At 41.7% G+C, this 26,668-nt stretch overlaps 1 protein-coding gene across 1 annotated transcript; it reads left to right on the top strand.

Moving 5' to 3' along the window:
• Positions 1 to 25,552, top strand: ZNF365 (zinc finger protein 365). Its single transcript, XM_045841798.1, has 6 exons — positions 1 to 287; positions 2,206 to 2,961; positions 14,661 to 14,841; positions 21,914 to 21,951; positions 22,690 to 22,955; positions 23,960 to 25,552. The coding sequence occupies exons 2-5, from the start codon at positions 2,219 to 2,221 to the stop codon at positions 22,949 to 22,951; spliced, it is 1,224 nt and encodes a 407-aa protein (XP_045697754.1). The 5' UTR covers positions 1 to 287; positions 2,206 to 2,218; the 3' UTR covers positions 22,952 to 22,955; positions 23,960 to 25,552.
• Positions 25,553 to 26,668: the final 1,116 nt, after the last annotated feature.

Here is a 26,668-nt window from a genome sequence, read left to right as displayed (position 1 = left end):
CCTAGCAGCCGGGCAGAGTGCTGGTGTCGCCCCACAACCGCCGCGCTCCAAAACCCCCTGGTGCGCTCGCTCTCTAGAGCGGAGTGCCACGCAGCCCACCGCCCCCGCAGGCCTGCACCACGCTCCGCCCTGGACGCCGCTCGTCCCGGCGCCGGGGTGCGCGCGGGTGGGAGCGGGCCCGGCTCATCCTGATTTACGGCTCTGCTGAAAACCGCTTCGCTCCCACAGCAGTAGCACCGGCCGCAGCAGCAGCAGCAGCAGCGGCTGCAGGTGCAGCAACAAGTCGGGTAAGTGGCGGCCGCGGGGCATCTGCGGCTGTGGCCCAGCCCCGTGGGTGCAGGGGAGCGGGCCAGCTGGGGCTGGAAAGGAGGTCTCGTTTCCGCCCCGCAGCGGGGAGTTGTGCTTCTCGGCCCCGCACCTGCACGAACTCGTGTGCGCACGTAGCCACTTTGGCACCCTTGGTCTGGCTTGCTGCAAGGCGGGGGTGGTGAGACCCGGGACACCGGAGTCAGGGTCCTTACCTACCCTGCCCAGGCAGAGGAAATTAAAATTAGGGCTTTTCTGCTAACCCTGTATTCTGGGGTTTCCGCTGGGCCCTTGAAAGCTTGCATACTCCCGGACTGTGTGATTACCCATTTCGCCCTCCAGAATGCCACCCCTTTCCCATTGCTTCTTAGAATCCTGACTTCCCCTTCCTCCACCTCTCACCAGCATGTTCAGCCAGGGTTTGCTTATCATTTATCATTCCAGAAAACTGGCGCTTAAACAGTCCAGTGTAGCACAGGAAGAGGTTCCCCTTTCTGGGGGCCAGGGGCTTATTAACCTGAAAGCGTTGCCTTAGCTGTCTGGGGACCATTTGCACCTCTGCTTTTGAAGAAGTTGGGGGCCCCAACTTCTTTTCAGCTTTCAGAAGGGACCCTTAGCTGAGCTCCTTCTTTTGGGAGCCCAAAGCTTCTTATGTTTAAGTAGAAATCATTTCTGGAGAAATAGATATTGTGCGCTGCTTGCAGAATTGGGTTGCTAGCAGTCATCTGTTGCTACGGCTAAGATAAGAAATTCCTACAATGAAATAAGAACATCCTGCTATTAAAAGAGTTATGCTGGTGCCTACCCGGTTCAAACATTGGCCATCTCTAGAGGTTGTCTTTAATGTCTAGGGGTTGATCCTTAAAATAGGATCAGAGACAAGATAAATCCATCCAGAGCACCCTATTTTAATTAAGCCTTAGCCATGGTCCACTTAGATCAAATAATATTTGTTACATTGGATTCCTAAATTTTAAGTCGAGTATGGAGGCCATTGTTCTTATAACACTTTGATTTATATCATAACATCAATAATTAAAGGAGAAAATTAAGGGAAAAATGTGAGGCTAAAAAATTTTCAGCTGAGTGCTTAATGCCACACATGGAGTTTCAGTAACATCTTTTCTGTCCTTTAGAAAAGATCACTGAGCTTGCTCTCTTAGGATCTGTTTGGACAATTCATGCTGAGTTTTCCTTTTTTTTTTGTATTTATGCTTATTGGGTTGTTAGTAAAATAGGGCATAGTTTTGCAGTGAGTGTACTAAATTCAGAATGGCAGGAAACTTGAATCCATGTCTGGATCTGACATTTTCCATTTAACCTTGAACTAACTACATTACCTCCTTGCTCCAGTTGTATGTGAAAAAAGGGGATGTTACCCACCCTTTTTATCCTGGCCAGGGATTAGCAAACTTTTTCTGTAAAGTCCAAGTAGTAAGTATTTTTGGCTCTGCAGGTCATAATCGGTTCAATGCAAAAGCAACAATAGACAATATGGAAATTGGTGGGTGTGGCTGGATTTGGCACAAGGATTGTAGGTTTTGATTTAATTTAATTTTTTTAATCTTCACCCTAGGACATTTCTTCATTGCTTTTAGAGAGAGAGAAAGGGAGAGAGAAACATCGATGTGAGAGAGAAATATCAATTGGCTGTCTTGGAACCTGTAACCTGGGTATATTCCCTGATCCCTAATCGAACCCAAGACCTTTGGGTTACAGGTTGATGCTCCAGCTAACTGCGCTACACCAACCAACCAGGGCAGGTTTTAATTTTATATTATATGCAAAAGTCATTTGAAACAAAGCCCTCTGCCCTTATGGAGATGAACAACAACAGTCATTTCAGTAGGAGTTTTTAAACAGACATGTAAACTACCTGTTTTATGTTTCCCTGCCCAGGACTTTTAGAGTAATGCAACAGAAGGCTTTTGAAGAAAGCAGATACCCCTGGCAGGGATCCTTTGAGAATGTTGCTGTGTGCCTGCCATTCCGCTGCCCGAGGTGCGGAGACCATACCAGGTTTAGAAGCCTGTCGTCGTTGAGGGCCCATCTGGAATTCAGTCACAGCTACCAGGAAAGAACCCTATTGACAAAATGCAGCCTCTTTCCATCCCTCAAAGACACAGACCTAGTCACTTCCTCAGAACCCCTGAAACAGGGGAAATTGCAGAACTGTGGCAATGTAGTAAAGCAGAAACCCAGCTATGTTAACTTGTATAGCATTTCGCATGAACATTCCAAGGACAGGAAGCCATTCGAGGTGGTGGCAGAAAGGCCTGTGTCCTACGTGCAGACCTACACTGCCGTGGACCTACGTGCTGACTCTCTGGATGAGCTGCGGTCCAGTCCCGGACTTCCCAGCCCAGACGCCAAAGCTGCTTTCGAGGCCCATATCCGAGAAAAATTCAATCGGATGGTTGAGGCAGTGGACAGGACCATCGAGAAGAGAATCGATAAACTCACCAAAGAGCTGGCCCAGAAAACTGCAGAACTGTTGGAAGTCCGGGCAGCTTTTGTCCAGCTGACTCAGAAAAAGCAGGAAGTTCAGAGGCGAGAGCGGGCCCTAAATAGACAGGTGGACGTGGCCGTGGAGATGATCGCAGGGCTGAGGCAACGCCTGACGGAATCTGAGGAGGAGCTTCTCAGGAAAGAAGAGTAAGTGGCGCTGAAACAGGATGCTAACCCCTTTGCTTTAGACCACTTCCCACCCTGCCCTGCCCAAGTTACATGCAAATGTTAAACAAGGTTTGGATTTTATGACTTGCATGTACCTTGGGTTCATTTCTTATTGATATAGTTGAATGTGGAAGGCACAACACTTTAAATATTACTTGCCCTCCTTGTGTATGGTCTGCAACCCAGCAATCTGAAAGCCAAAATATCTGATTCGTTCTCATCATGGAAATTGTAAAAGTACAGGTAATGTTTTTAAAGAGAGGAGTAGTGCCTTGTTTCTGTGGTGGGTGCCATTCCTAGCACCCAATGGTGCACAGGGGAGTTGAATGGGAGGGCAGAAAATACCTGCCAGGGAGCCTTCCTTCTTGACGGTCTCCACATAATAAAGTCAAGAACTTGAGTTGCTGTCATTCAAGTATAAAACTATGCTCTATATACAAATTGGCTTCTTTGTCGTTTTGGATTATCTGCCCATTGTAACTAAATGTCTATTGCTGAGGATCCATTCAATTATACTTTTTATTTGGAGGTCACAGACATTAAGCAACTCAGAGGAAACTTTCTAATATTGCTGTGCTTCTGTGAATTAAGTTTGGAAATTTTCATTTTATAAAATGTTATGTCATACTAGAGTAAGCCATGCCTGCTTGCAAAGAGTTGACACTGGTTTTTACAAGTTATAGTTGATCAGATAAGCTAATACTTTAAAACTCATACTTGGAAAAACATTTCCTTATCAGTAATTATGGAAATGTTATCCCATAACTAAACCAAACTAACCAAACTAAAAAAGTATACATAACAAACTAAAACAGTATATGTAACAATGCATTAATGAATTTCCCAAATGCAGAATGTTGGATTTAATTTTAAATGGAGGCTGAGAATACATAGATGAAAGGACATAAAAATTGATAAACTAAAACATCTTAGAAAGAAGGTTTCCAAATAATTTGAGTTCTGTTATAGAGGTTGATGTAATTTCATACTTTCCTGCCCTCTGGCACTCTTGTTTATGTGTTGTCTCATAATGTGTAAAACTTAAAGTTCCTGCACTTGGTGAGAGGCTGAGAAGCCCTATATAGTAAAGAGATCACCACTCACTATCATTAAACACTTCCATTCTGCCTAGAGGGAAAGCCTGCTCTGCTCCACCAGACATTTTTCAAGTTACGTAGTGAGGGCGAATTGATTCAGCCACTGATTTGCTTTGAACTTTGGGAAATGATACCTAATGAAAAACATTTTTCTGTTGGCATGTGGTGTTTCCTGGTGGGAAGTTAGTGCCTGGACCCCTTGTGGCTCCAGGCAACTAACATTGCACCACTGGGAAGATGCCGGATGGCGTTCCCCTGTGTGCAGAGAAAAGCTTAGAATTAAATTTTGTGGTATTTCTGTTTGATTCAAGAGCAGTGAACTAAAAAAGGTAACCAAATTAATTTTTTGTATTTATTTGTTGTATTTTATTTATTGAATCGATTAGTAGTAATTGAGGTGGGGTTTGAGGTGGTGATAGCCTAGAGTCAGGAAGACACTGTGTTGGCAGGGAGGGTCATATGGTTATGTCAAGGTTATGGTCAAGGATCTAGCTTTATTGTGGGTGATGGGTTCAAGGATGTTTTATTATTAAAAAGAACTGGTTAACTATCTTAAGTAAAAGTGGGCCACACATGGATCAATAATGATAATGTGTTTTGGTTAATCCAGTGCTCTCAGCTGAGGACCAATTGAAAACTGAAAAACTAAGACATACTTATAAAAAAAATTAACAAGGTAGAATTGTATGTGTTAGAAGTCCTCCCTTCTCTCCAGGCATACCCTGGCCCATCCTTTGGAGATAGCCACCATTTAGTTCAGCAAATGGCCTTCCAGACATTTGTTGTATGCATAGAATCACGTGTACCTTATCCACACAGAATGTAATCATGACACATGCTATTCTGCCACTTGTGTGTGGGGTTTGTTTTTGTTTCAACATAGTATGCTGTAGGCCTCTTTCATGCAGCAAACATAGAATTATGTCATTCCTTTTGGCTGTTAGATGGTATTCCATGGTGGGGATGCATGGTGACCAATTTAATCAGCTTGCTATTGATGAATACACGGCTTTGTTCCTTTTTCCTAGTATTAAAAGTGGGGCCTCTGTTAAGGTCCTTGTACATATACCTTTGTTCACATTTTTGTGAGTATATCTGGGGGTAAAGTATGAGTTGATTTTTAGTATGACATTATTTTAGACTACCAGAAAAAAAGCAATGTCATTAAAAAAAACATTTAAAATGAAACTACAGTGAAACTGCCTTAAATGTTTAAACATAAAATGAAGAAAGTCTTCATTTTGTAAGCCTTCAGTTAGCCTGCTCCATCAATTTCTGTCTTCAAGCCTCAAATAATCATTCTTTTTGTCCATAATATAGGACTGAAGGAGTTTTGTTTCCAGGAAGGACAGTGGAGCTCTTGGTTTGATAGAGCATCTGTGGCCCTTGCCCTCATTGTCTGCAGTGTCCAGCCTCCCTGCCATCTCCACCCCAACCCCTGAAACGGGGATGCAGAGCGAGCCAGCAGGCCACCTGCCACGCCATTGAAACCAGGTTGATTTGACTAGATCTGCCTGGCTGGGCCGTGCCCCTTCCCTCCTTACCACTTCCTCACAGGACTGAGCCTTCCACCAAAGAGACGACCTTTAAGATATGGGAAGCTGCTCTTTTTTTGTTTTAATAGATTTATTTATTTTTGGATAAAGAGAGGGACAGCAACATCAATGTGTGGTTGCCTCTTACATGCCTCCCACTGGGGACCTTGGCTGGTGACCCAGGCATGTGCCTTGACTGGGAAGCAAACTGGAGACCTTTTGGTTTGCAGGCTGGTGCTCAATCCACTGAGCCACACCAGCCAGGACTGAAGCTGCTCTTTGACCAAGGAACCCACCAAGAGCTGTGCTCCCCTGCGAAATCCTTCCAAATTAGCTCTCGTGGCCCGTTTGTGGGAAAAAGTATGTTGTTATAATAACATTTGAAATTGACTGAAACTTTGGAGAGGCAAACATCAAGTATTTAATATTCACATGAGTTTCTCTTACTTATGGGTTTTCCCCTCAACTTTAAAATCCTTTCTTTCAAACTGTATTCTGAGGGCCAGTTCCGCCCTTAGGCCATCTATAGACTGAATCACCTCAGCTTGTAGATGTCTACAAGTATTTATGCTTTGTAACAGAGGAGATTGTTTAAATTGGCAATATTGTAAGCCTCCATGCTGGTGAGTCTCTTTTTACCTTTGTAGAGAGGTTGCTATATGTTTCTGGAGAGCGAATCCAAGAAAGAAATTTCTCTTTGTCTTCACAAAGTGAGTGCAATTTTAAATGTCCTATGGAAACAGTTATTTACTTATTCAGGAGTGTTCAGAGCTGTAGGGTAGCGCTGCACGTAATCAGGTAAATCAATCCCAGCCATCCTCGCAGTAAGGTATCCCTTAACGAGAAAGGATGGCTGTGAGTACTAGCTGATTCCTGGCTCAGTCAGTCGCCTGGGGTTTGGAGAACATCAGTGTAATAACAGTAAACCTGAATTTACTTGCACACTCTCTTCTGCTGGTAGGGTTGGAAAGTGCGGCCTAAGCACCTGGAAGGAACCCGGCACTGTGCTAGGTGTGTGTGGGGAGCATGAAGTTCTTGGTATTTTTCCCTAATGACCTTACACTTTACATAGAAAAATCAACATACCCAGGGACATGCCCATGTTCAAACCCAGAGCTATGAACAACTGCTTAAATACAAGCCATGGTTTCAAGTAAAACATTAGAGACCAGGTTTTTCTGTTTAAGAGGCCACAGTGGGGCAGAGAGGACGAAGGGCAAGAATTTGCATTGGTAATCAGAGGACAGCAACACTGAAGGACAGCAGGGAGGTTACAGATGATCCTTGAGGGGACTGTGTAATTTTAGTTCTGGAAGGTACCCCCTGTCTCCTTCAGGATAACACCTTCATTTTATGGATGTGGAAGGTAAGGCCCAGAGCAGTGGAATGCCTCACCTAAGGACAAAAATTGAGTATCAAAGCTGAAACTGGAACCCAAACTCCCTGTCTCTCTGCTGAGTGCTTTTTCTATTAATTCACCATGTTTTAGCCAGACTTTTGAAAATGTGGTATTTGCCCAAAGTGTCAAGACCTAAGAAGTATTGAATCTGGCCCATTTTGGAATGGACTTGCTTCTTTGTGATTTTGAGAGGGCTGCCAGGATGACATCATTTATTTTTCTGATGTGATTAAAGAAAATGTCAGCTGGCATCTTAGGTGTTGGGAAATGGAAAATGGTGGTGTCATTAGGTATGGTTCTGATATTAAGCTTCCAGAACAGGAGCCCAGGGCTTTTCACTTCCAACAAGGGCTTTTAAACTTGTTGCTCTGCATGTCCACGCCCAGCCGGGGTGGAGCACGAGCCCCCAGCCCTTGATTGCTGCAAGGGGCTTCCTTGTAATTCTGTCTCTAAGACCCAGCCTGCTCCCTTGAGAGCTCTGATGTAATCTTTTCCCTTTTTCCTTCATCATTTGCCCTTTTCCCCAGACTGGAGTCCACAGAAGACCAGTCATTATTGAGTGTGTGTTGAGTGCCAGGTGCTGTTCTAGGATCTGGTCAAACAAGTGGTAAACCAGTGAGTCCAGGTCCTGCTTGAATGGCAGGAATAGGCCAGAAGGTAAAGTAGACTTTGAACAGATCATCAGGGGTATGATAAAGAGATGTATAGGGGTGGCCTAACCCAGGTAAAGTCTATTGGGTTTCTATCCAAAGCTGGTGGTGGGGCACTGGCCTTGAAAAGGCGAGTTTGACTTGGTTACTTGCTTAGCACAACTAAACCCTCTTGCCGCTTAATCATGTCTTTCCCATTTTTGATGAGCTAAAGCAGCAAATAAACAACTCGGTCTCCAGACTGCTCCAGAGCTAAGACACAGGCCAAGAAAAATCATGTTAGATGTAGAGTTCAGTGGGACAGGAAGGGGTTGGTTTGCTTCACCTTTGAGTGCATTTATTTAAAGGAGGGGTCCTCTCTTCCCAGACTACGTTCCCCGCAGACCTACAAAGTACTGTAGGAAAAACGATACTAGGCACGCCCTCTGAGGGATGTCCTGTGATGAAAGTTGGAGACAAGAACATTTTCTATTTCTCTGTCTCTCTCTCACTCTCTCCCTCCTCTCCTCTGACCCTACCCCACCCCACCGATTTTTTGGCCTGAAGGGCTTGGAATGAAAGTGTTGATCTACTTAGAACCAGTAAGAAAAAGTTGACTTTCTCATTATTTTTTCAATCCTTAATGAGATATATCTATTTCTTGGTTTATTCAAAGAAGCCAAAAAAGAAAGGTAAGGCGAAGGGCTACCAAAAGTAGAAATGTTACTGTCCCAGATGTGCAGCAGGTGCAGATTCCACCCCATGGGGCCCTTGGTGTGCACAGGAGCCAACCCGAGCTCCAAGCTTGCAGCCAGGCTCCTGGTGCTTGGGGGTGGTTGAGTCTGACTTTGGGATTTGCCTTGTGGCTGACATTCCCGTCTGTCTGAAGTGCTCTGTGATCAATAGCTAGACTATTTTTAGCCTGAGGTATTTTTACCATTTCATACACCTCTGAAGAGGTTCATAAATCAGTAATGTAAAATGAAATTTAAATAACTTGGTAGAGCTTTGCCTTTGGGAGGAGAAGCTGATATTAAAGTGTTGTTTAAGAATAGAAGAAAGACATCAATTTTAGATCCCACCCTCACTTCTGTAAGAGGTGCCTGTGTTGTAGGTTACCTATTGGTTTTAAGCCCCAGTACTTGTCTGGAAAAAGATAAAAAGAAGCCTAAGGATCTTTTCATCAGTTAAAGATTTTCAGCTAGAGATGCAGTTGCACATTTCATGCATTTAGCAGAAATTTGTCAAGGCCCTACTATGTGCTAGGCCCATGTTAGGTGCTGGGAGTATCACAGTGAAGGAAAAGGCAGGGTCCCTGATTTTACTAGCTGACTTTCCAATGATATGGGGTAAATGGCACTAGTCCTTTGCAGTGTGTGCTGTGACGGGGTGCAAGGTTCTGAGGGAGAACATAGCAGGTCACCTAACCCATGTCTAGCTACATGTCTGGGAAAGCTTTCCAGCAGGAGAGCCCTGAGGTTGGAGGGATCGATAAGGATGGGAGCTTGGGAAGGAGAGGCGGAAGGTCCCTGGTGGAGGAACAGCATGTGTACCAGTAGGAATCTGGCTGAATGGAGTTCACTGGTGCTGGAGCAGAGAGCTGTGTGATGGACATTATTAATGAGGCCCCGACACATGAGGCTATAGGATGGCCATGGAAGCTGGAAATATCAGGGACTAGATATACTAGGTGGTTTATTTATAGTAGATTGCAATATGTGGTATGATGGGTGTGTCAACCCTCATTAACCGTGCATAGTGCAATGCCTATGTAGAATCAGAATTATTGTGCACTTCCCTCTGTCTCTACACCTGCTTCTAGAGTACGTTGTTCACCTGATAATGTCTCTGGTTTTTCTTAATGAACTTGTCTTTAACCAACCTCAAAAGAAGTAATTGAGGGGGTTGAAATAAAATAATACTTACCTTTCAGATCTTATGGCTAACTTGTAAATGAATGAGTGCATGAGTGAACAGATTTTTTTTTCTAAGTAAAGCTTTGGTTATACCGAAAGGGTGTTTTTTTCACTCAGTGCTTCCTTATCCTGTGTGTGTTTCTGAATGCCTGTAAATCTCAGGATACTGACAGGTTTCGAGATCTGTAAGTCATTTGGCAAAATAATGAACTTCGGGACAGTTTCTTACACTATACTGGTGTTTTTGTCTTTAGTATCAAAACCTGGCTTTAAATAAGCATGTTTCCCACTGACGCTTAAAACTTGAAACCCTGGGTTTAATCATATTTACCATTTTTATAAAAAGAAATAAGAAGTCCAGGATGGGGCTGGAGGTAGCCTAGAATGAGTTATTTCCCCAGAGCTAGTGTATACCTACACCCTGATTGAATTACTCTGTTTTGCCCTTAATCTTCTCCTCTGGCCTTCCAGCTTTCACACTGTATCCTGAATCACAGGGTTGAGAACCTAAAATAAAACCACACAAGTCTTTCTACTCTTCTGTCTGATAGCATCATACTATTCTTTTTCTTAGTCATGTTCTGTAATTACACATTTATTTTAGTATTTGTTGCTTTTCAGGTCTGCTTCTCTCAGGATATCAGGGCCCAGCACATGACCAGACTCATCAAACCTGCTACATGTTTTTGTAGAACCCATGAGCTAAGAATGGTTTTTACATTTTTAAATGATTAAAAAATCAGAAGAAAAATAATAATTCATGACATATGCCAATTATAGGAAATTCAAATTTCAGTGTCCATGAAGTAGAATAAGTAAGAAAATAAAGTTTTGTTATACAGCCGTGCTCATTCATTTACATGTCACATGTCACATACCTGTGGTACAGTCATTTGTGGTCTGTTGTACTAGGCAGAGTGGAGTAGTTGTGACAGAGACCACTGGTCTGTAGACCCTGAAATATTTACTTCCTGGCCCTTTGCAGACACAGGTGGCTGATCCCTGGGCTGGACATTAAGTTCCATGAATATAGCCATGGGTTCATGAAAGCCCCGTTACTAAGCCCATTACCTGGTAGCATTCAATAAATGTTTGTTCAGTGACTGAATAATGGAATAATTAAATGTATGGATTGTGGCTGCATCTTACTTATGTTTAAGCCCATATTCCCCACCCTCACCAGAGCTGTGAGGTTCTGGATTGCTCTGGTACATAGTATGGCAGCAATTGTCAAACTTTTTGGCCTCACTTCCCCTTACACCCGTAAAGAAAAATATGAGGATCTCCAAAAGCTTTTCCTTGTGTGGGTTTTATTTACTGATACTTACTGTATTAGAAACTAAAACTTAGAAATTTGAAAAACACATTATTTCATTTACAAATAGCAATGAGAAATCCATTCTTGCTAACAAAACACATTTCTTTGAAAAATAAGTTTTCCCAAAAGCAATTTAGTGGAAAGAGTGCATTGTTTATAAGTTTTATAAATATTTTTAATGCCTGGCCTAATAGAAGGCAGCTGGACCTTGTTAGTTTTTCTGCTTTTAATCTGTTGCAAATTTGTTATTTTGTTTGAAGTAGATGAGGGAAATCCAGTCTCACACAGATATGTTGTGGGAAAATGGAGAAGTGTTTTAATACTATTTTCAGAAAATAGGGGGTATTCTGCTTTGATATGATGCCAAAATTTGACAATTAGTAATTTCTTAAAAGTTAATTGCAACATAGAATCTGCAATCATATCAGTGAGTATTTTATTCTGCCTTGCATTGAAATCTGCATGAATGGATATTTTACTTTTTGGAGTATAATTATTAAAAGTGTCACAAATGCAATGTAGTTAAATTCATTCTTTTCCATTCAGGAAATTCCCAAAATCCTTAGGGAAATAAGAGGTGTTTCTGGATGTTGTTAATCCTGCCTGAACAGGATGTGACAGGGGGATCTGAAGTTGCACACACGCTCCCCCACACTTACTGCACTTCGTTACTGTTTCTGTCTAATACAGATACCCGAACACCGTCTCAGTATGATGAATTTCTCTAGTCCTTTTCTGTAACCTCTCTTTTAAAATTAAATCACCAGGTTTGTTTTAACTCCTTTTGTTTTAGTTGATGTGAAACATCCATAAACTGAAATTAGGTTAACATTGGTGCCAGGCTGGTTGAAAAATTCAAAGGGTATTAACTTCTCAGCTTCAGGGCACAAGATAATTGGATGAGGGGAAAGTTAGAAAAAGATGCATCTCTTCTCCCAACATGACATAACACTCCATGAACAGCTAGGAGCATTAATGTTAATTCATAAAAGTTTTATATGGAACCAGTAGCAAAAGATTACATGATTTAAAAATAGAGCCACAGTCATAAGCTGTATTGCATTCAGATTGTTTTCTTGATTTTGAGATGTTAATCCTGTAGGATTAAGCTGTCAACTCTTGCTGTTTTATATTTTGAACAGTACAGCCTGAGAGCCCCAGAATAATAAATATATACAGAGGAAAAAAAGACTAGAAAAAATGTTGACAGTAGTTACCTCTGGGTGGTGAGATTATGGGCCATTTTTTTAATTTGTTTCTTGTCCTTTTTAAACATTAATTACAAGTGTTTATTGATCACTTATGATGGGGCATGTATTGTATTGAATAGTGGGCTTAGAGCAGAGAACAAATCTCTGAGCTTCCAAATAGGTCAATTTTCGTATTTCCTATAATAAGTATGAAATCTTTCTATAATGACATAAATATAGTAAATATTATAAAACTAAAATGAATTGAAAAAATACAGTCTCTCTTTTTTCTGTGTGGTTTGTTTGTTTGTTTTTGCTGGCGGGGAAAGGATTGTGAGTTTTTGGTTGTTTTCTCTATAAGTACAATTAGCAACTGTTTCATGACAGTTAATCCAAATATCACCAGGAAGTCTTTACGATGGGCTTTGATGCCAAATGAGTTAAAGCCTTCATGTTGGGAGGAGGAAGTAGTAGCCTTTTTCTGTGCTATGTTTTCAGTGGTGCTTTTGAGTTATGAAGATACTGTCTCCAAAGGATCCCAACCATCACTTAGTGCCATAGAAGGGCTGAATGTAGCATGCATATGGACCCTCCACTATTTTGCTGCTAGTGAAGGTTTGCGACTCATTTCGGAGGCAAATCAAAGCTGAATGGCAGTGGAGCTTGAACACTGGCTTGTGTCCATGGCCTGGAACAGCTTGGAAAGTGCACATCTTCGGTATGGAAACATCTGGGAATAAACTTGATGATGAAAGAAACCTCCTTTCCAAAAGGACTCTTATTTCACTTATGTGAATATTTCCTGACTACTAGAAGATAATGGAATTACTGTGGGATTAGGGTTTATGTTTGATCCTAGACAGGAAAATAGAAAAATGGTGGCTGGTATAATGAGCAGTTCTTCAAGTGAATCACTTTTGACAACCAGTCTCCTTTCTATTTTTATAGATATATGATTCCCAAGGTTTTGCAGAGACATTTGACTCTGTAGGAAGGCTCAGTATGGCATAATATATTTGTGAGAGAAAAATCATGACTAATTATAAAAGCAGCTCACTGACTAGTCAGACAGAAAGGAGCTGGAAGCCACAACCAGCTCTTTGGCACAGACTTTCTGTGAAACTGTGACTCCTGAGCTGGCCTTCCCTGAAGTTTCTCCTCTTAAGAAATGATGGAGCTCAATAGAAAATAAAGATCAAGTGGTGGTTGAAACGATGCAGAGAAAGCCATGAATTTAATCGACTCTAGAACAACAACATGAGGTTAGATTTTTTCAAATAGGATTCATTTATCTAAAATGAAAGAGGCTGGAGGGGGATATTGTTTAGAATCTTGCTAAAGCCTAAATTGAGCATGGCCAGAAAAATGAGGGGTTACCCCTCAAAAGCTGAGAGAGACAGTGATGACACAAAAGAAAATACTATATCCAACAGGTAGCAATGTTACAAAATTCCTTATCCCCAGTGGGGGTGGCAGAACATACAGTAACATGACTGAAAGGATCTTCATGATTTCCTATTAAGTGAGGCAACTCAGATGAGGAGAGCTGTGATACTGGACACCCACTGGTAGTGTTGATTACCTGGAACCTGGCCTGAGAAGAAGGCTGAGCACCAGGGTACATGGATGTCTGTGTGTGTGTGCACATGTGAGTGCATAGAAGTGCTGTGGGGATGTCTACCAAAATGTTATTTTCATACTTGATTAGCAATAAAAATGAAATATAGAAGTAATAAAGTAATACATTTTTTCTGGATTTGTGAATCCACAAGGAATTGTGTAGGTAGAGGAGTATTGTTTGAGGTATTTTGTGTAATTTATTAGGGAAGGGCAACCTGCACAATTCTCCTATGTCAACTAAAATAGCTTTCCCAATGGGCCCTGGGTCTACTTCAAGAGAGCATTGCTTGGGCTGTTTCATTCTCAGCTCAGCTTGCTCGTTGGACAAGCTGACTCATTTTATACACTTGAGCAGTCAGCATGGCCTCTTGCCTCCATACCTTCCCTCCCTGTAGTCTTTTCTCCCCTAATAGCCAGGTTTTTAAAATGCAAGTCAGAGCTTTGTTCAGAAGTGTCCAGTGGTCTCCAATCTCATATATAAGAAGATCCGGAATAATCACAGTGGCCTCTGAGGCCCCACCTGGCTCCCTGTTCCTGTGGACCTCCCCTTCCCCTGCTCTGCGCCCACCACACATGCCCTTTTGCTGCACCTTAGACCCATCTGCACGTTCACCCCAAGGTCTCCCCAGGCATCTGCGTAGCTTAGTCCCACTTCCCTCAGGTGTGTGTTCAGGTGTTGCCGCACCCTTCACCCCTTCCCTTCTCTCGGTTCCTGTCCCCTAGCACCCAGTTTCAGCTTTCTCCTTAGCACTTATCCCCACCTGACATTTTTTTTGTATTTTTATAGTGACTATCTCCTACTAAAATTATAATCTCTAAATGTTGTCACTGAAATGGAAGTCTACCTCTTTTGTCATTGCTGTGGCCATGCAGCCTGGGGCAGTGCCTGACACAGAATAGACAATAAATATGTGCTGAATGAGTGAATTCCTGTCTCATGTCTCCATTTTGTGTTCCGACATTTTTCTTTGCAGAGAAGTTGTTACATTCAACCATTTCCTCGAAGCAGCAGCAGAGAAGGAGGTTCAAGGGAAAGCTCGGCTCCAGGACTTCATTGAGAATCTGCTGCAACGAGTAGAACTGGCCGAAAAGCAGTTAGAGTACTATCAGAGCCAGCAGGCCTCCGGCCTCTGCCGGGATGTCAGGGAGCATGTGGTAAGTCATGCAGGTCTAGCCAAAGAGTAAGGTCCTTGGGTTTGGCAAGATCAGGTCAAGGACAGAGGAAACGGGAGCTGGGGAGTGACTTGCAGGCACTCTCCAGATATCATCTGAGAGCACATCCGGCCAGGCCTGTGTTGAGGAAGTGAGATAGGTGAGGCTAAGACACGCAGAAGTGAGCTTCCTTCTGGATGCACTGTCTCCGGTTCTTCCCCCTCTGGCTCCACACACACCAAGCTGAATTGGTAGGAATATTTTTACATTTGTAGAATAACAGAGTTTGAAGTATTCAGCTAAATCATCTGTCACAGCCTCAGTGTTCAAGTAGATCAGAAGATAGTATGGTGTTTTCATAAGGGAATCTTAAGAAAGCTTCAGCCCTTCTCAGCAAAGCAAGATTTAACTACCTATATACTGTTTTCCTTAGTAGGAAGGAAAACACTATTCAATAGCCTTTAAAGTTTAAGCATTCTTAAGTATATTTGTAGAGACAGAAAAATTCAAGGACAATAGCTCTGTTACAGAATATACTTTTGCATAAAGTTTTACATATAGTTTCAGGGGCTTGAGAAATGACGAGAGTCCAGATGAAAACCCTACATATAGGTGGAGGTCCAGACTCTCACAGTGGCTTGATCAAGTTTTCCCGGTTGCTTTGGAGGGTGGGGGGAGGTGAAATAAGCATGCTGTAGGTGAGGGGTGTGGCATGGGTGGTGATTTTTGTCCTCTAGAAAATTTCCTTGGTGGTATAAGCAACAAAGCCAAAGAAAGGACTTTTGAAACGCCAAAGTGGTTTATTTATAACATTTTTATCATTTATTGAATTTCATTTGCACTTGCCTCCTTCCCAGAAGATTTTAAAATGATCCTTTTACTTCCCCCAAAATGGACTATATATATTAGGAAATAAGAAACATTTATGCTAATCAGCAGTTCAGTACGATTGCTGCTACTGATTGATAAAACCTTCAGTTTGAGCATTCTGGAAGCCAAAATGGAAAGGAAATATGGTTAAGTAACAAAAGGAGGAATAAAATGAAGGGCAGATGAGTAAAAGAAGAAAGATGGGAGGGAGAGAGGCAGACTACAGGAAAGAAAGGAGAGAGGGAGGAAGGTAAAAAATATGGAAATCTTACCCAGTGCTTACTGTAATAATGTGCACTCAGTAATGCAAGTTTCAGAACCTTCCAGAAACAAAGTAGACTGACAGGAAGTACTCTTGTTATATCTGTGAGGGTTCTGTGTTCAAAGCAGTTTCAGCTACATGACATACTTGTTATTTTCCAGGTGGGTGTCTGTGGTTCCCTGAGGGGAAACCTTTACTCCCTTCCTTGATTCCGCTGTTACCCTCTGGGAGACCATGCGAGTGTCCAAGTGTAGCTCACTGGCTGGAGGGCCACTCCGAGCCTCTTCCTACCCTCTTCTTCCATCTGGCCCTGTTTCAGGAGAGAGTTGTGGCATGAGGTCAGAGAACTCGCATATGAGGTGAAAAGGCCTGCTTTCCAGATCATTCTCACCTTCCCTCTGACAGGGCAAGACAGTTTATCTTCCTGGGCTTTTAATTCTTCTATAAAATGAAGCAGTTAGACTAGATGCTCTAAAAGATCTTTTGGTCTCTTAAATTCTCTGCTCATTACCTGACTTTGGTGGTTAGGAATTCTAAGATTGAAATGTAGCATTGATATTGTCAGGCTTATAAATAACCCAGAGCTAAGAAATGTGTGAGGTTCTACTATGCTAAGCCAAAAGGATCTTAGAGAAAAAACAATGGAAAGCAAGGGGGAAGAAAGGAAGCCCACTAGTTCTCTCTCTTATTTACAGTTCTGTGCTCACTTCCTCTGCTCAGTTTATTTTTCTAGCTTGAAAATTGAACACCTTTCCTAAGACATAGCCAGTCATTATTTCCTGCCATGCTGTGCCATGTGATCAAAAGTTGAGCAGCATCTCTACTCTCTAGTCAGGTGTATATATAAAATTATTTATACATGTGCGTGCACATATAACATATATACATGTGTGCACATATACATATAAGTACACATGCACTCATGCATACATACCCATAAACAATTATGGTAGGAAATTAATAAACATTTATGTTCAAGCCCTCTGTGTCCCAAAACATAGATGACATCACCTGGCTTCATCAGACTTGATTTAACTGGGGAAGAACTGATTCATTCAAATACAGTGTAGCTAAGATTACAGCAGAGAATTTGGACAAGAGAGCTGTTTGTGAGTAAAGCGTGATCACACTGTAGGGAAGTGAACTCTGACGAGAGGAGGGAGCATACATCTCCCTGAGAAGACCAAGAATGAGGTGTTTGATTTCTGAAAGGATTTAGCATATGCCGTGTCCCCTGTTTTCATGTATAATCCTCTAACTCATAATGGACCTCATCATGAGGCAGTCCACAGACCCTGAGGCTGTGTCTCCTTTTTACTTAGTCTGTTTTACCGTAACAATACACACCTAATGAAGTTAGGAGCCATGTCTTCGATGTAAGGAAAGTGCTGAGTCTGGACTCCCGGGTAACTGTGGCTCTAGCTACACAGAAACTTGGATGCCATTAGATGGAGAAGTTTTAGATCATATTTCTATTAATCTCTGGTCTGGCTCAGCGAAGATCCAGAGCACAGAGACACCCAGGCTCATTTCCTGGAGCCTCATTTCCCACTCCCCCCACCCGCCCTCCAGGAGAGCTCTGGCCCCACTGTACCCGAGGAGGGAACAGAGCATTCTGACCTGTGTGCTTCCCTGCCCTCCTTCTCAACATCAGCCCCTTCCTCCCGAGCAGTTGGGACCACCATGCCCAGCCTGGCCTGGCTCTTGCCATCGCCGCTAATGCTATACTACAGAAAGTGTGAATCTTCTTTATTGCCCTTCTCCCCACCCCAGAGTCCTCCTTCTCCTCTTTCTTCTTTTTCCCAATTACCAACTTCAGATAGCAGGGACATTCCTAGATTGGTGTATAAATTCATTCTTTTTAAGGTGCCTTCAAACTTCAAGATTCTTGTGTACTCTAGAAAGATTTTTTTCACCCCTCACATTTAGTGCCTTTTCTGAAATAATGTTTCGGCATCTGTATCTTTCCCTTGATCCCCTCGAGCATTTTTGTTCTTTTTTCACCTGGCTAGTTTCTAAAAGTGTGCTGTGCTTACTCAGATATTTTCTCTTTACGCTCTGAGAAATGCTGTCGAATTAGATGCAAAGTGACCCAGTATCCCATCTGCCAGAATCACGGACAGAGCTGCTCACACAGAAGGTCATGAAACAGCTTGGATAATCTTATTTTAAGGATTGCATTTATGTCCTGCAGGCTGCTAAATTAGGACTAGCAGTAATTCATTTAACACTTATTTATTGAGGACACAGTGCTTACTGAATGCCAAGGAAACTGCTGTGAGTGAGATAGATGAGGTCCCTGCTCTCAGTGAGGAGGGGCTCACAGTAAGCAAGTAAACACACAGTGAAGGTAATTTTGTACAGTGATAACTACTGTAAAGGAAAAAAGTAAGATGATATGTTTGAGATGCCCACTTCAGTGAAATGCTCTCACGAAAAGCCTTGCTGAAGAGGCAGCTTTGCACTGTGACCTGAATAACAAGAGGGAGCCAGCTCTGACTATTTGCAAGTGGGATGTTCTAGACAAAGGAATAGGATTTGCAAGTGCCTGAGGAGTGAACAAGCTTGGGGCGTTTGCGTGCTAGCATGTTTAAGCCAGAGAGTTGGGAAGGATCCAGGTCATGCCAGGGCTTGCAGGTCACGTAAGGAGTTTGGATTTATACCAAACACAGAGGGAAGCCCTTGGAAGGTTTTAAGCTAGAGGTGATCTGTGTTTTAGCAGAATCAGTGCAGCTGCTCTATGGGGAATTGACTGGAGGAATGTAAGAATAAGAGATGGGTTAGGAAGCTCTTATGGTGGCAGGGGAGAGGAGGTGGCAATTTGGATAGAGTGGAGGTAAAGGGAAGTGATGGGTATAGAATATGTTCTGGGAGTAGAATTGACAAGACCACTTGGCCTTGCTGAAGGATTAGATTTAGCAGGTGAAGGAGAAAGGAATCAAGAATGAATCTAAGGCCCTGGCTGGCTTGGTTGGAGTATCATTCCCAAAGTACCAAGGTTGCTGTTCAATCCCTGGTCAGGGCACATGCAGGAATTAACCAATGAGTGCATGGATGAGTGGAGCAACAAATTGATCTCTCTCTCTCTTTCTCCCTCAAAATCAATAAAAAAAATGTTTAATTAAAAAGAATGAATCTAAGGTTTTAGCCTGAACAACAGTGCTATTTTTACAAAGGGGAAGTTGGAAGGAGGGCTAGGTTTCCCCAAGCCTATTATAACAACCTAAGACACCATTTTTGTGTTTTACAAATAGTTAGACTAGCTCTCAGTTCAAGGCTATTTATATTTTTCCAGCCTGGACACTCAATCAAACACACTCTTGATCCCCATCTTCATACACTCCTGTCTCTATACCAAAAGAAGACAGAGTGGACTAGGGAAAATGGAGGTAGGTGGATGGGCTAAGTGGGCAGAGCCTTTCCATCTGCCTGAGACTCTGGGGGCCCAAAAGAACAGTGGCCTCTTGTGTTCACAGGGAGGACAGCATATGACATTCTATAGTGTGCGATAACTGGTCCCACCCCCACCCCAAACCTCAGAATCTGAAGAATTGGTGGAGAAATTCTGATCCAGCCTGGATTCCACTTAACTTGTTGTGTATATACTTCCTTGCTTTTATACTTATGTGTACAAGAACACACTTTTTAGGGAGGATGTGTGGAGTGAAGATTTGCTTTGGCTAAGAAGGTGCCATGTTGGGCTTGAAGTCCAGCTCTAACACTGGTAAAGCATTGGGGCTTTGAACCAGCCACTTAACACATCTGTTTGCCTTAGTTTCCCTATCTGTAAAATGGGGATTATAAGGTCTCCTCTTAGGGTTGTTTTAAGGGTTGTGTTTGTTCCTCGGTGAGTATTTTACCCAGTATATGATGTATAGGCATGCACAATTTATGGTACCTATATATGAGGTTTGTGACTCATCTTTATCCATCTTTATTTATGCATTTCTCTTTTTGTAACACATAGTAAATTATTCTTATTTCCTGAGGTCCCAGCAGGGTCCATTAGTGACATCCACAAGTGCTAAGGTTGTAGTTCTTTTTTTTTAAGATTTTGTTTATTTATTTTTTAGAGAGGGAAGGGAGGGAGGGAGAGAGAGAGAGAGAGAGAGAGAGAGAGAGAAACATTAATGTGCGGTTGAAGGGGGTCATGGCCTGCAACCCAGGCATGCACCCTGACTGGGAATCAAACCTGCGACACTTTGGTTTGCAGCCCACACTCTATCCACTGAGCTACGCCAGCCAGGAGGGTTGTAGTTCTTAAAACTACAGGGACTCCTTTGAACATTTGAGAACACTATTGGCCTTTTCCCCAGAGAGGGAAGCAGGAAAGCATATGCACACTTCCACTCTCTCCCTCACAAAATTCCAAAGGGTATTGTGTATACATAAAAACAGTAAGTCATCAAACAATATGTATACAATTCTTTTTTATTTATAGATTTTAGAGAGTGAGAGAGAAACCAATTTGTTTTTCCACTTATTTATATATTCATTGGTTGATTCTTGTATGTGCCCTGACTGGGGATCAAACCCAGCACCTTGGGGTATTAGGTTGATGCTCTAACCAACATGCTACCTAGCCAAGGCCAAGTTATATGTATACGTACATACAGCAGAGTGAAAAAAATTGTTATGCCTCAGTATTAATGCACAAAAGTGGGGGAGGGAATTAAAGGGAGAAAGATCCTGTGTGTGTGTGTGTGTGTGTGTGTGTGTGTGATTTGCACATACACTAAAGTCTATGTAAGGAGCCCAGGTGAGAAACCCTAGTTGGTGGTGGGGGGTAGAAGGGGCAAGGAGGTAGAAATGCTGATGCCTCTGGGGTTCCCAGAAGCTGCCAACCTGGTGTTCATTACCTGTCTCACCTTTTTTGTATACTGCATAACCTCAGGACCCTCATGCGAGGAAGGGGCCTTTTTCTCTTCATGTTTCCTAACCTCATGCCGAAACCTGCCAGTGTGAAATGGGCCAACGGTGATGCTGACTTTTGATTGTCAAAAGGCAGAAGGCAAGAATGCCATCTTGCCTTCTTGGGGATGTGACCCTCAAAAGTTAAGAAAACAACTTTCTGGTTTGCTGCTGACTAAAGCCCAAGGGGCAAACCGGAAAATGGGGGATGTGATCCTGTCATGTTGAGCTTCATTTCTCACCTATTTGAGTCTAGCATGCACGCATGTCTTGGTGGCATTGAGCCCCAGCACCAAGATGGCTCTTTCTCCACATTTTCTTTGTCATCCTCGTCTTCTGTTTGTCTTCCTGCCACTCCTTTTCATGAAGGCGGTCAGGAACAGAAGGTTTGGAATACACTGGGCTGGCCTATAACATGGATGGTCACATCTGGATCACAAAATGATAATTATCACTTTATTCTGAAAATGATATTCCTAGCTTGGCCACAAAAGTGCATGAAGATACTTTAATGGGAGTGGAAAATAATTTCAGTGATAGATGGCCTCGGACAATTGTGGAGTAGGTCAGTCTTCATATGCTCTCATTTTAGAAATGAGGTATTTTAGGCAATAAACATTTTATGCCAATTTTCCCCTCTGTTGATACACTGTGACCATCCACAGCTGTAGTAAATTAGCTGCGAATACAGTCTGAATCAATCAAGAAATGATGCTATGCCATTCCAGTTTTTAATAACATGTTTCTTCAAATGTTGCTCTATTGGGGGGCTGTTTGACTTGTTGAGATTTTTGAGATCTGCTGACTTTGGCTTCTTGGAAATCTCTGAACAGGGAGATGCAGAGGGTCCCGGAGTGAGCAGAGGCTGAGCCCAAGACGTGCCTGTTCACTGCTGGGGCGAGTAGGCAGTGCTCCCAATGGTTACCGCTCCTTTAACAGAAATACCGTTTCTTAAAAATATAAGCAAGATTTTAAAAACCAAGTTCATTCTTCAAGTTAAATAATGTTTTTTTCTTATTTGTTTTCCTTCAGCTTACAGATATCTCTTCAAACAGGAAACCCAAATGCCTGTATGTATTCTTTGTATACCTGGGTCATTTCATAATGTTTACATGATGTTTTTCTGTTGTGTTTTATATGGCACCTATAATATAAATGGTTTTGAGGGTCTAGGTAAAAATTTAGCTGCTTATACAAATAGGATACTCTCATTATTTTCAATATTTTTTCATCCCATTCTGAAATGTGGGTGTGACTTTTAGCTATGCTAGTTGTCTATTATATGGCAGTATGATAGTACTATACAATATATAGTGTTATATGGTGTAACTTTCTCTTATTGAAGTATAGTCATAATAGCTCTATAGTACTACTACTGTAGGGTGTATAGTATATTGCATATATGCATTTATATTGTGAATTGTATACTTTATAATAGCTGTACTACAGATGTGTCTGATTCCTCTAGTAGTCGCTTAAAGACTTGTGAGGTATGGGTTCCGCTCCCATCTTTGCCATAGACTACCTGTGTGTATTGTATTATCCTGGGGAGTCATTTACATTTTCTAGTTCTCAGTTTTTATCACTGGTAAATGGGACTAGTAATATTTCTCTGAGAATGTAGGATTACTTCATGAATGTCACAGAATTTTTGAAAGAAAAATACCAATATATATTACTTGTTTTCCTGGCAGCATTATCGCTGCCCTAGCATGCAGGAGTGATTGTGCTGTGGGTAGCTTTTGTTCTTTTAAGGCTTTAAAGAAGTCTTTCTGCTCATCTGCCCCCTCCTCCCCGACCATCTGTAGAAGCCGAGGGCACCCACATTCAGTGTGCAACCACCCGGATCTCAAGACTCATTTTCATCCAAAGGGAAGGAGCTACCTGAAAAAAGCCAGGGATGACAGAGCCAGCCTGCAGCCTGCTAAGTCCATCCATGAACAGGCCGAGACCCCAAGAGAACTCTGCAGACCACCAAAGAAAGGCGAGCCTCTGGGGTTTAGTCGGAAAGGCAACATCAGGCCCAAAATGGCCAAAAAAAAGCCAACAGCACTCGTGAACATCATCTAATAGGGTGGGTGGCCTGAACCATCATTGCTGGGCTTTGGGGAATGTCGTTTCAGGGGCCAACAACAATGTTCTTTTTCACACATCCCATAATAAGATACAACAGGAAAATAAAGTGCATAACACATTTACTTCCTGTCTGTCCAAGCATGTAGATTAACCAGAATTGAACGAACAGGAATCTTCATGAACCAGAATTTTATTACAGGTCTCTTGTAAAACCGAGAGGCAAATTACAAAAAGAATTTTTTTTAGAAAGCAGTCTTTCTAAAAACTTTAGTAAAAGGAAGCTCCAACTTCTAAAATAATTAGCCCAGTATCCAGTACTTTCTGCATCTGACGTTCTAGGCCTTGGTGACTAGTTCTCTGACCCAAAACCACACAGGATGTCAGGAACTGGGAAAAGGTTCATCTTTGCATTTCACTGCTTGCTAAATTACGAGACAGGGAATAGGAATATAAAGTCTCTAAATAGCAGTGAAATAAAAATATTTTTGTTTTTAACCTGCCCCTCAATTAGTTGGAAAGCCTCCAAAATAAGAATTCCTGTTTCCCAGAGTACTCATTTGTTAGATTTCAGTTCTTATTTCAATGGACCATTTTCCAGTTTGCTTGATTCTGGTTTTTTGTTTCATTGGATGCATGTTTATTCAGATTTTGGTGCCCCTCTGCTGTCTTCTCTGGCAGCCTCTATCCTAATAGTTGTTTCTATTGCTATGGTTGGGGGAGGACATAAAGCCTTTTTGATCAGCAGCCATCAGGAAAAGGGATGGCATGGCTACTCTCTCACATCACAAGTTCAGGGTCCGAGTAGTCGAAGCCAGAGGGTTGCAGAGCGTTGCAAGCCGTCCGGGGGGCTCCACAGCCCTTTCCCGAGACCTTCCCTGGCAGCATCAGTGGCCTCTCCGCTAGCTGCAGGCATGGCTGTCTCCTTGCTCACCTCACTTGTCTACCTCCTGCTGCTTCTGTGCCCTTTTATGACTAAAATACACGTTCTCACCTTTCAACCAGGTATCTGAAGTATTCATTGTACACTGCTTTCTAAAGTGGTTTCTGAAATCAGCAGTACATGTGGGATCCAGAATCTGAGACTGTCTTCCTCTCCTGCCCTGAAATGGCCTTTGCTTCCACAAAGACCCATCTGTTAAGAATCTCCTGTTTTATGACTTTCTTCAAGAATGAACTTTCATGGTTTTTAAATTTAATATTATCCTCAAGTCTCCTGCAGAGTTTACAAGTGCTGACATCCTCTTGGAAATAAGAATAATTATGTACACAAATATATACATGTATACATATATATAACATACAAAATATATATGTCAAGTATATTAGTTTATTTTTAAATACTCATGGAAAAGGTGTGTGTTTGTGGTGGGTGGTTTTTAAACTATATGTGTTAGCTCATGTAAATTGAATTCTGTCATTTTAAAAATTAAAACTGTAACCTAATTAAGATTAGTAGAATTATGATTATTACAATAAACATCAGATTAGCAATGCATTAAAAATAGGTAATAAAGCAATTACTTAACATGACAGTACATTGAAAAGTATAACTTGTCGTTATACAAATATTTTTAACCTGTTATAGTGAAAATGTTGATTTTTTAATCTTCACTTTGACTTTCGGCTCTTGGGGGTGGGCCATTCCTGTGGTGTAAAGGCAACTATCAAGTGGGAAAAATGTTGCTGTGAATATCACTGTTTGGGCTAACACTGTAAAATTGTGATGTTATAATTATTTACTTGGGGAATTAATATTCCCCAAGGTTATTTATTCCTGATGTTCATACCATGATTGCACTTTGGCCTTTACACACTGAAAACTGACTTGTTGATTGTATTGCATGCTGATGGTCCTATAACATGTGTGTGCAGCCACAACTTGTTTTTACAGGTGGTGTAACCAGACTATTTTTCTAATTTATTTAATGTAAAGTACATTTTCGATTTTCATTTGATATGCCGAGAGAGAGCATGACAGCTTTCTTTGACGGTGGTACCTGTGATCTTCAGAAAGCACCATGTCGTTTTACTCTATGTACATTACACAAGGGAGGTGATTTTTAAGATGTATTATATTTAAATTTTTTTAAGTTTCAACTAAAGTGTGATCCTCACACAAGCAAACGCATCACATATGTTGTGCTTCCTTAGGCACATAAATTCGCTACAGAAACGTGAAAGCTAGCTCACTCCTACAGATACCCTACTTCCATTCCATGGCCTGAGCTGGCTGCCATGGCCCCCTTGTGTCTTATTTTCAATTTTCTTTTTTTGTCTACATGGGAAGCCAACCTTAGAGTTGCTCTTTGGAAGAAATCACCAGAGTTCTGGGAAAACATGTTAAAGGTTAAACTCAAGAATGGATCTAATTTGTTTTGTAAGGAAAATAATCTTTATTTGAACTGTTTTTTCATGTTTCCCCCCAAACTAGGTTACAGATTCTTAACTGCAAAATTCAGATTTCTTAGAGACTGTTTTCCAGTATTTTGCAGGGTCGATCAGTTGTCCTGTAGTTGGAATATTCTCTTCCAAGAATTAAAAAGAAAGTTTTTAAATTATGAAATATTATAATAATAAAGCTATATTTCTGATTAATGTGCTGCCATGTTTTGTCTAGTTGAAATATTTCTGGAAAGCCAAGTGTGCCTGTCCATTAACAGTGAACAAAATGGTCTTTTATGAATAAGCTCTTCCTTATACACACAGTCACCATGATCTTCTGCCTGTAAGCCTTCTTGAGAAGTTAGGTTGATGGTTTTTGTTTTTCATAATGTCTATATATCAAAGTTCTTTTTACATATGTTCACACTGAGAACACAAGCCCATTTGACACTTTGTCCCATCTTCCTGCGTAACTGAGTAATTTTCCCACACTGTATTTTTAAACTTGTCAACTCTTAACAAAAACCACGAACAGATTTCACACTATACATCTCAACCTATATATGTTATATATCCTAGTCATTGCAAAGCCCAGAGAGTGATCAGGACAGATCACATAGAGAAGTATATCACTGGTAGAATTACTCAACCATTGGTCTTTTGAGAACCATGGAATCAGGAGACTTTAGGGAGCTCCCATTTGTTCAGGAGCTATTAGAACTATTTGGGAGATGACCACAGTCTGTTCTTATACTTCCATTAAAGTTAATGAGTTCACCAGTTCATAATATTCTTGAGGAATAACCATGACATTCTTGATTATCTCTGAGCATTAGAAAACATAAGTCTCAGTATCTTGATTCTGCTCAGTTGGGATCCTTGAAAAATGAACTCCAGAGACGGCAAGGATGCAGGGTCCCAAACACATTTCAATACTTAAATGATAGGGAACTTTAAAAACTGAATTCCTTTTTGTAGAATTAAGGTGGTGAAATTTTTATTTTTTTGTCCATGTTCTGTATCAGTAAAGTCAACATATCTGAAAGGGATCTTCAACATGTAGCCCTATGATACATTGCCTCTGGGTTTGCAGCCCTTATTCTAAGATAATAGTGAGGTTTTCCATGAGAGTAAATGTGCATAGGCAGGCCCTGCTGTGCTGCCCACACTGATGGGGACATCAGTAAATGTTACATACGTGGAGGCAGGTGTCGGATGGTGATCGAGGGCTTTGGTGCCCGAGTCCTGAGAAAAGAGAGGTCATGCTTGCTGTCCTCAAATGTCTGAAGGGCTGTCACTTGCGAGAATACTTATTCTGTGTGACTGCAA

The sequence above is a fragment of the Phyllostomus hastatus genome, unplaced genomic scaffold (genome assembly GCF_019186645.2).
Source record: "Phyllostomus hastatus isolate PE091 unplaced genomic scaffold, TTU_PhHast_1.1 phas_contig_38, whole genome shotgun sequence".
Lineage (NCBI taxonomy): Eukaryota > Metazoa > Chordata > Mammalia > Chiroptera > Phyllostomidae > Phyllostomus > Phyllostomus hastatus.
This window is presented reverse-complemented; position numbering and strand designations above follow the sequence as displayed.

What these genes read in the sequence shown, in the direction of transcription:
- ZNF365 (XM_045841798.1), top strand. Translation starts at nt 2,219, where the DNA reads ATGCAACAGAAGGCTTTTGAAGAAAGCAGATACCCCTGGCAGGGATCC. An exon ending in GAGCTTCTCAGGAAAGAAGA is followed by an intron (nt 2,962 to 14,660) that starts GTAAGTGGCGCT and finishes TTTTCTTTGCAG; the next exon opens with AGAAGTTGTTACATTCAACC. An exon ending in GGGATGTCAGGGAGCATGTG is followed by an intron (nt 14,842 to 21,913) that starts GTAAGTCATGCA and finishes GTTTTCCTTCAG; the next exon opens with CTTACAGATATCTCTTCAAA.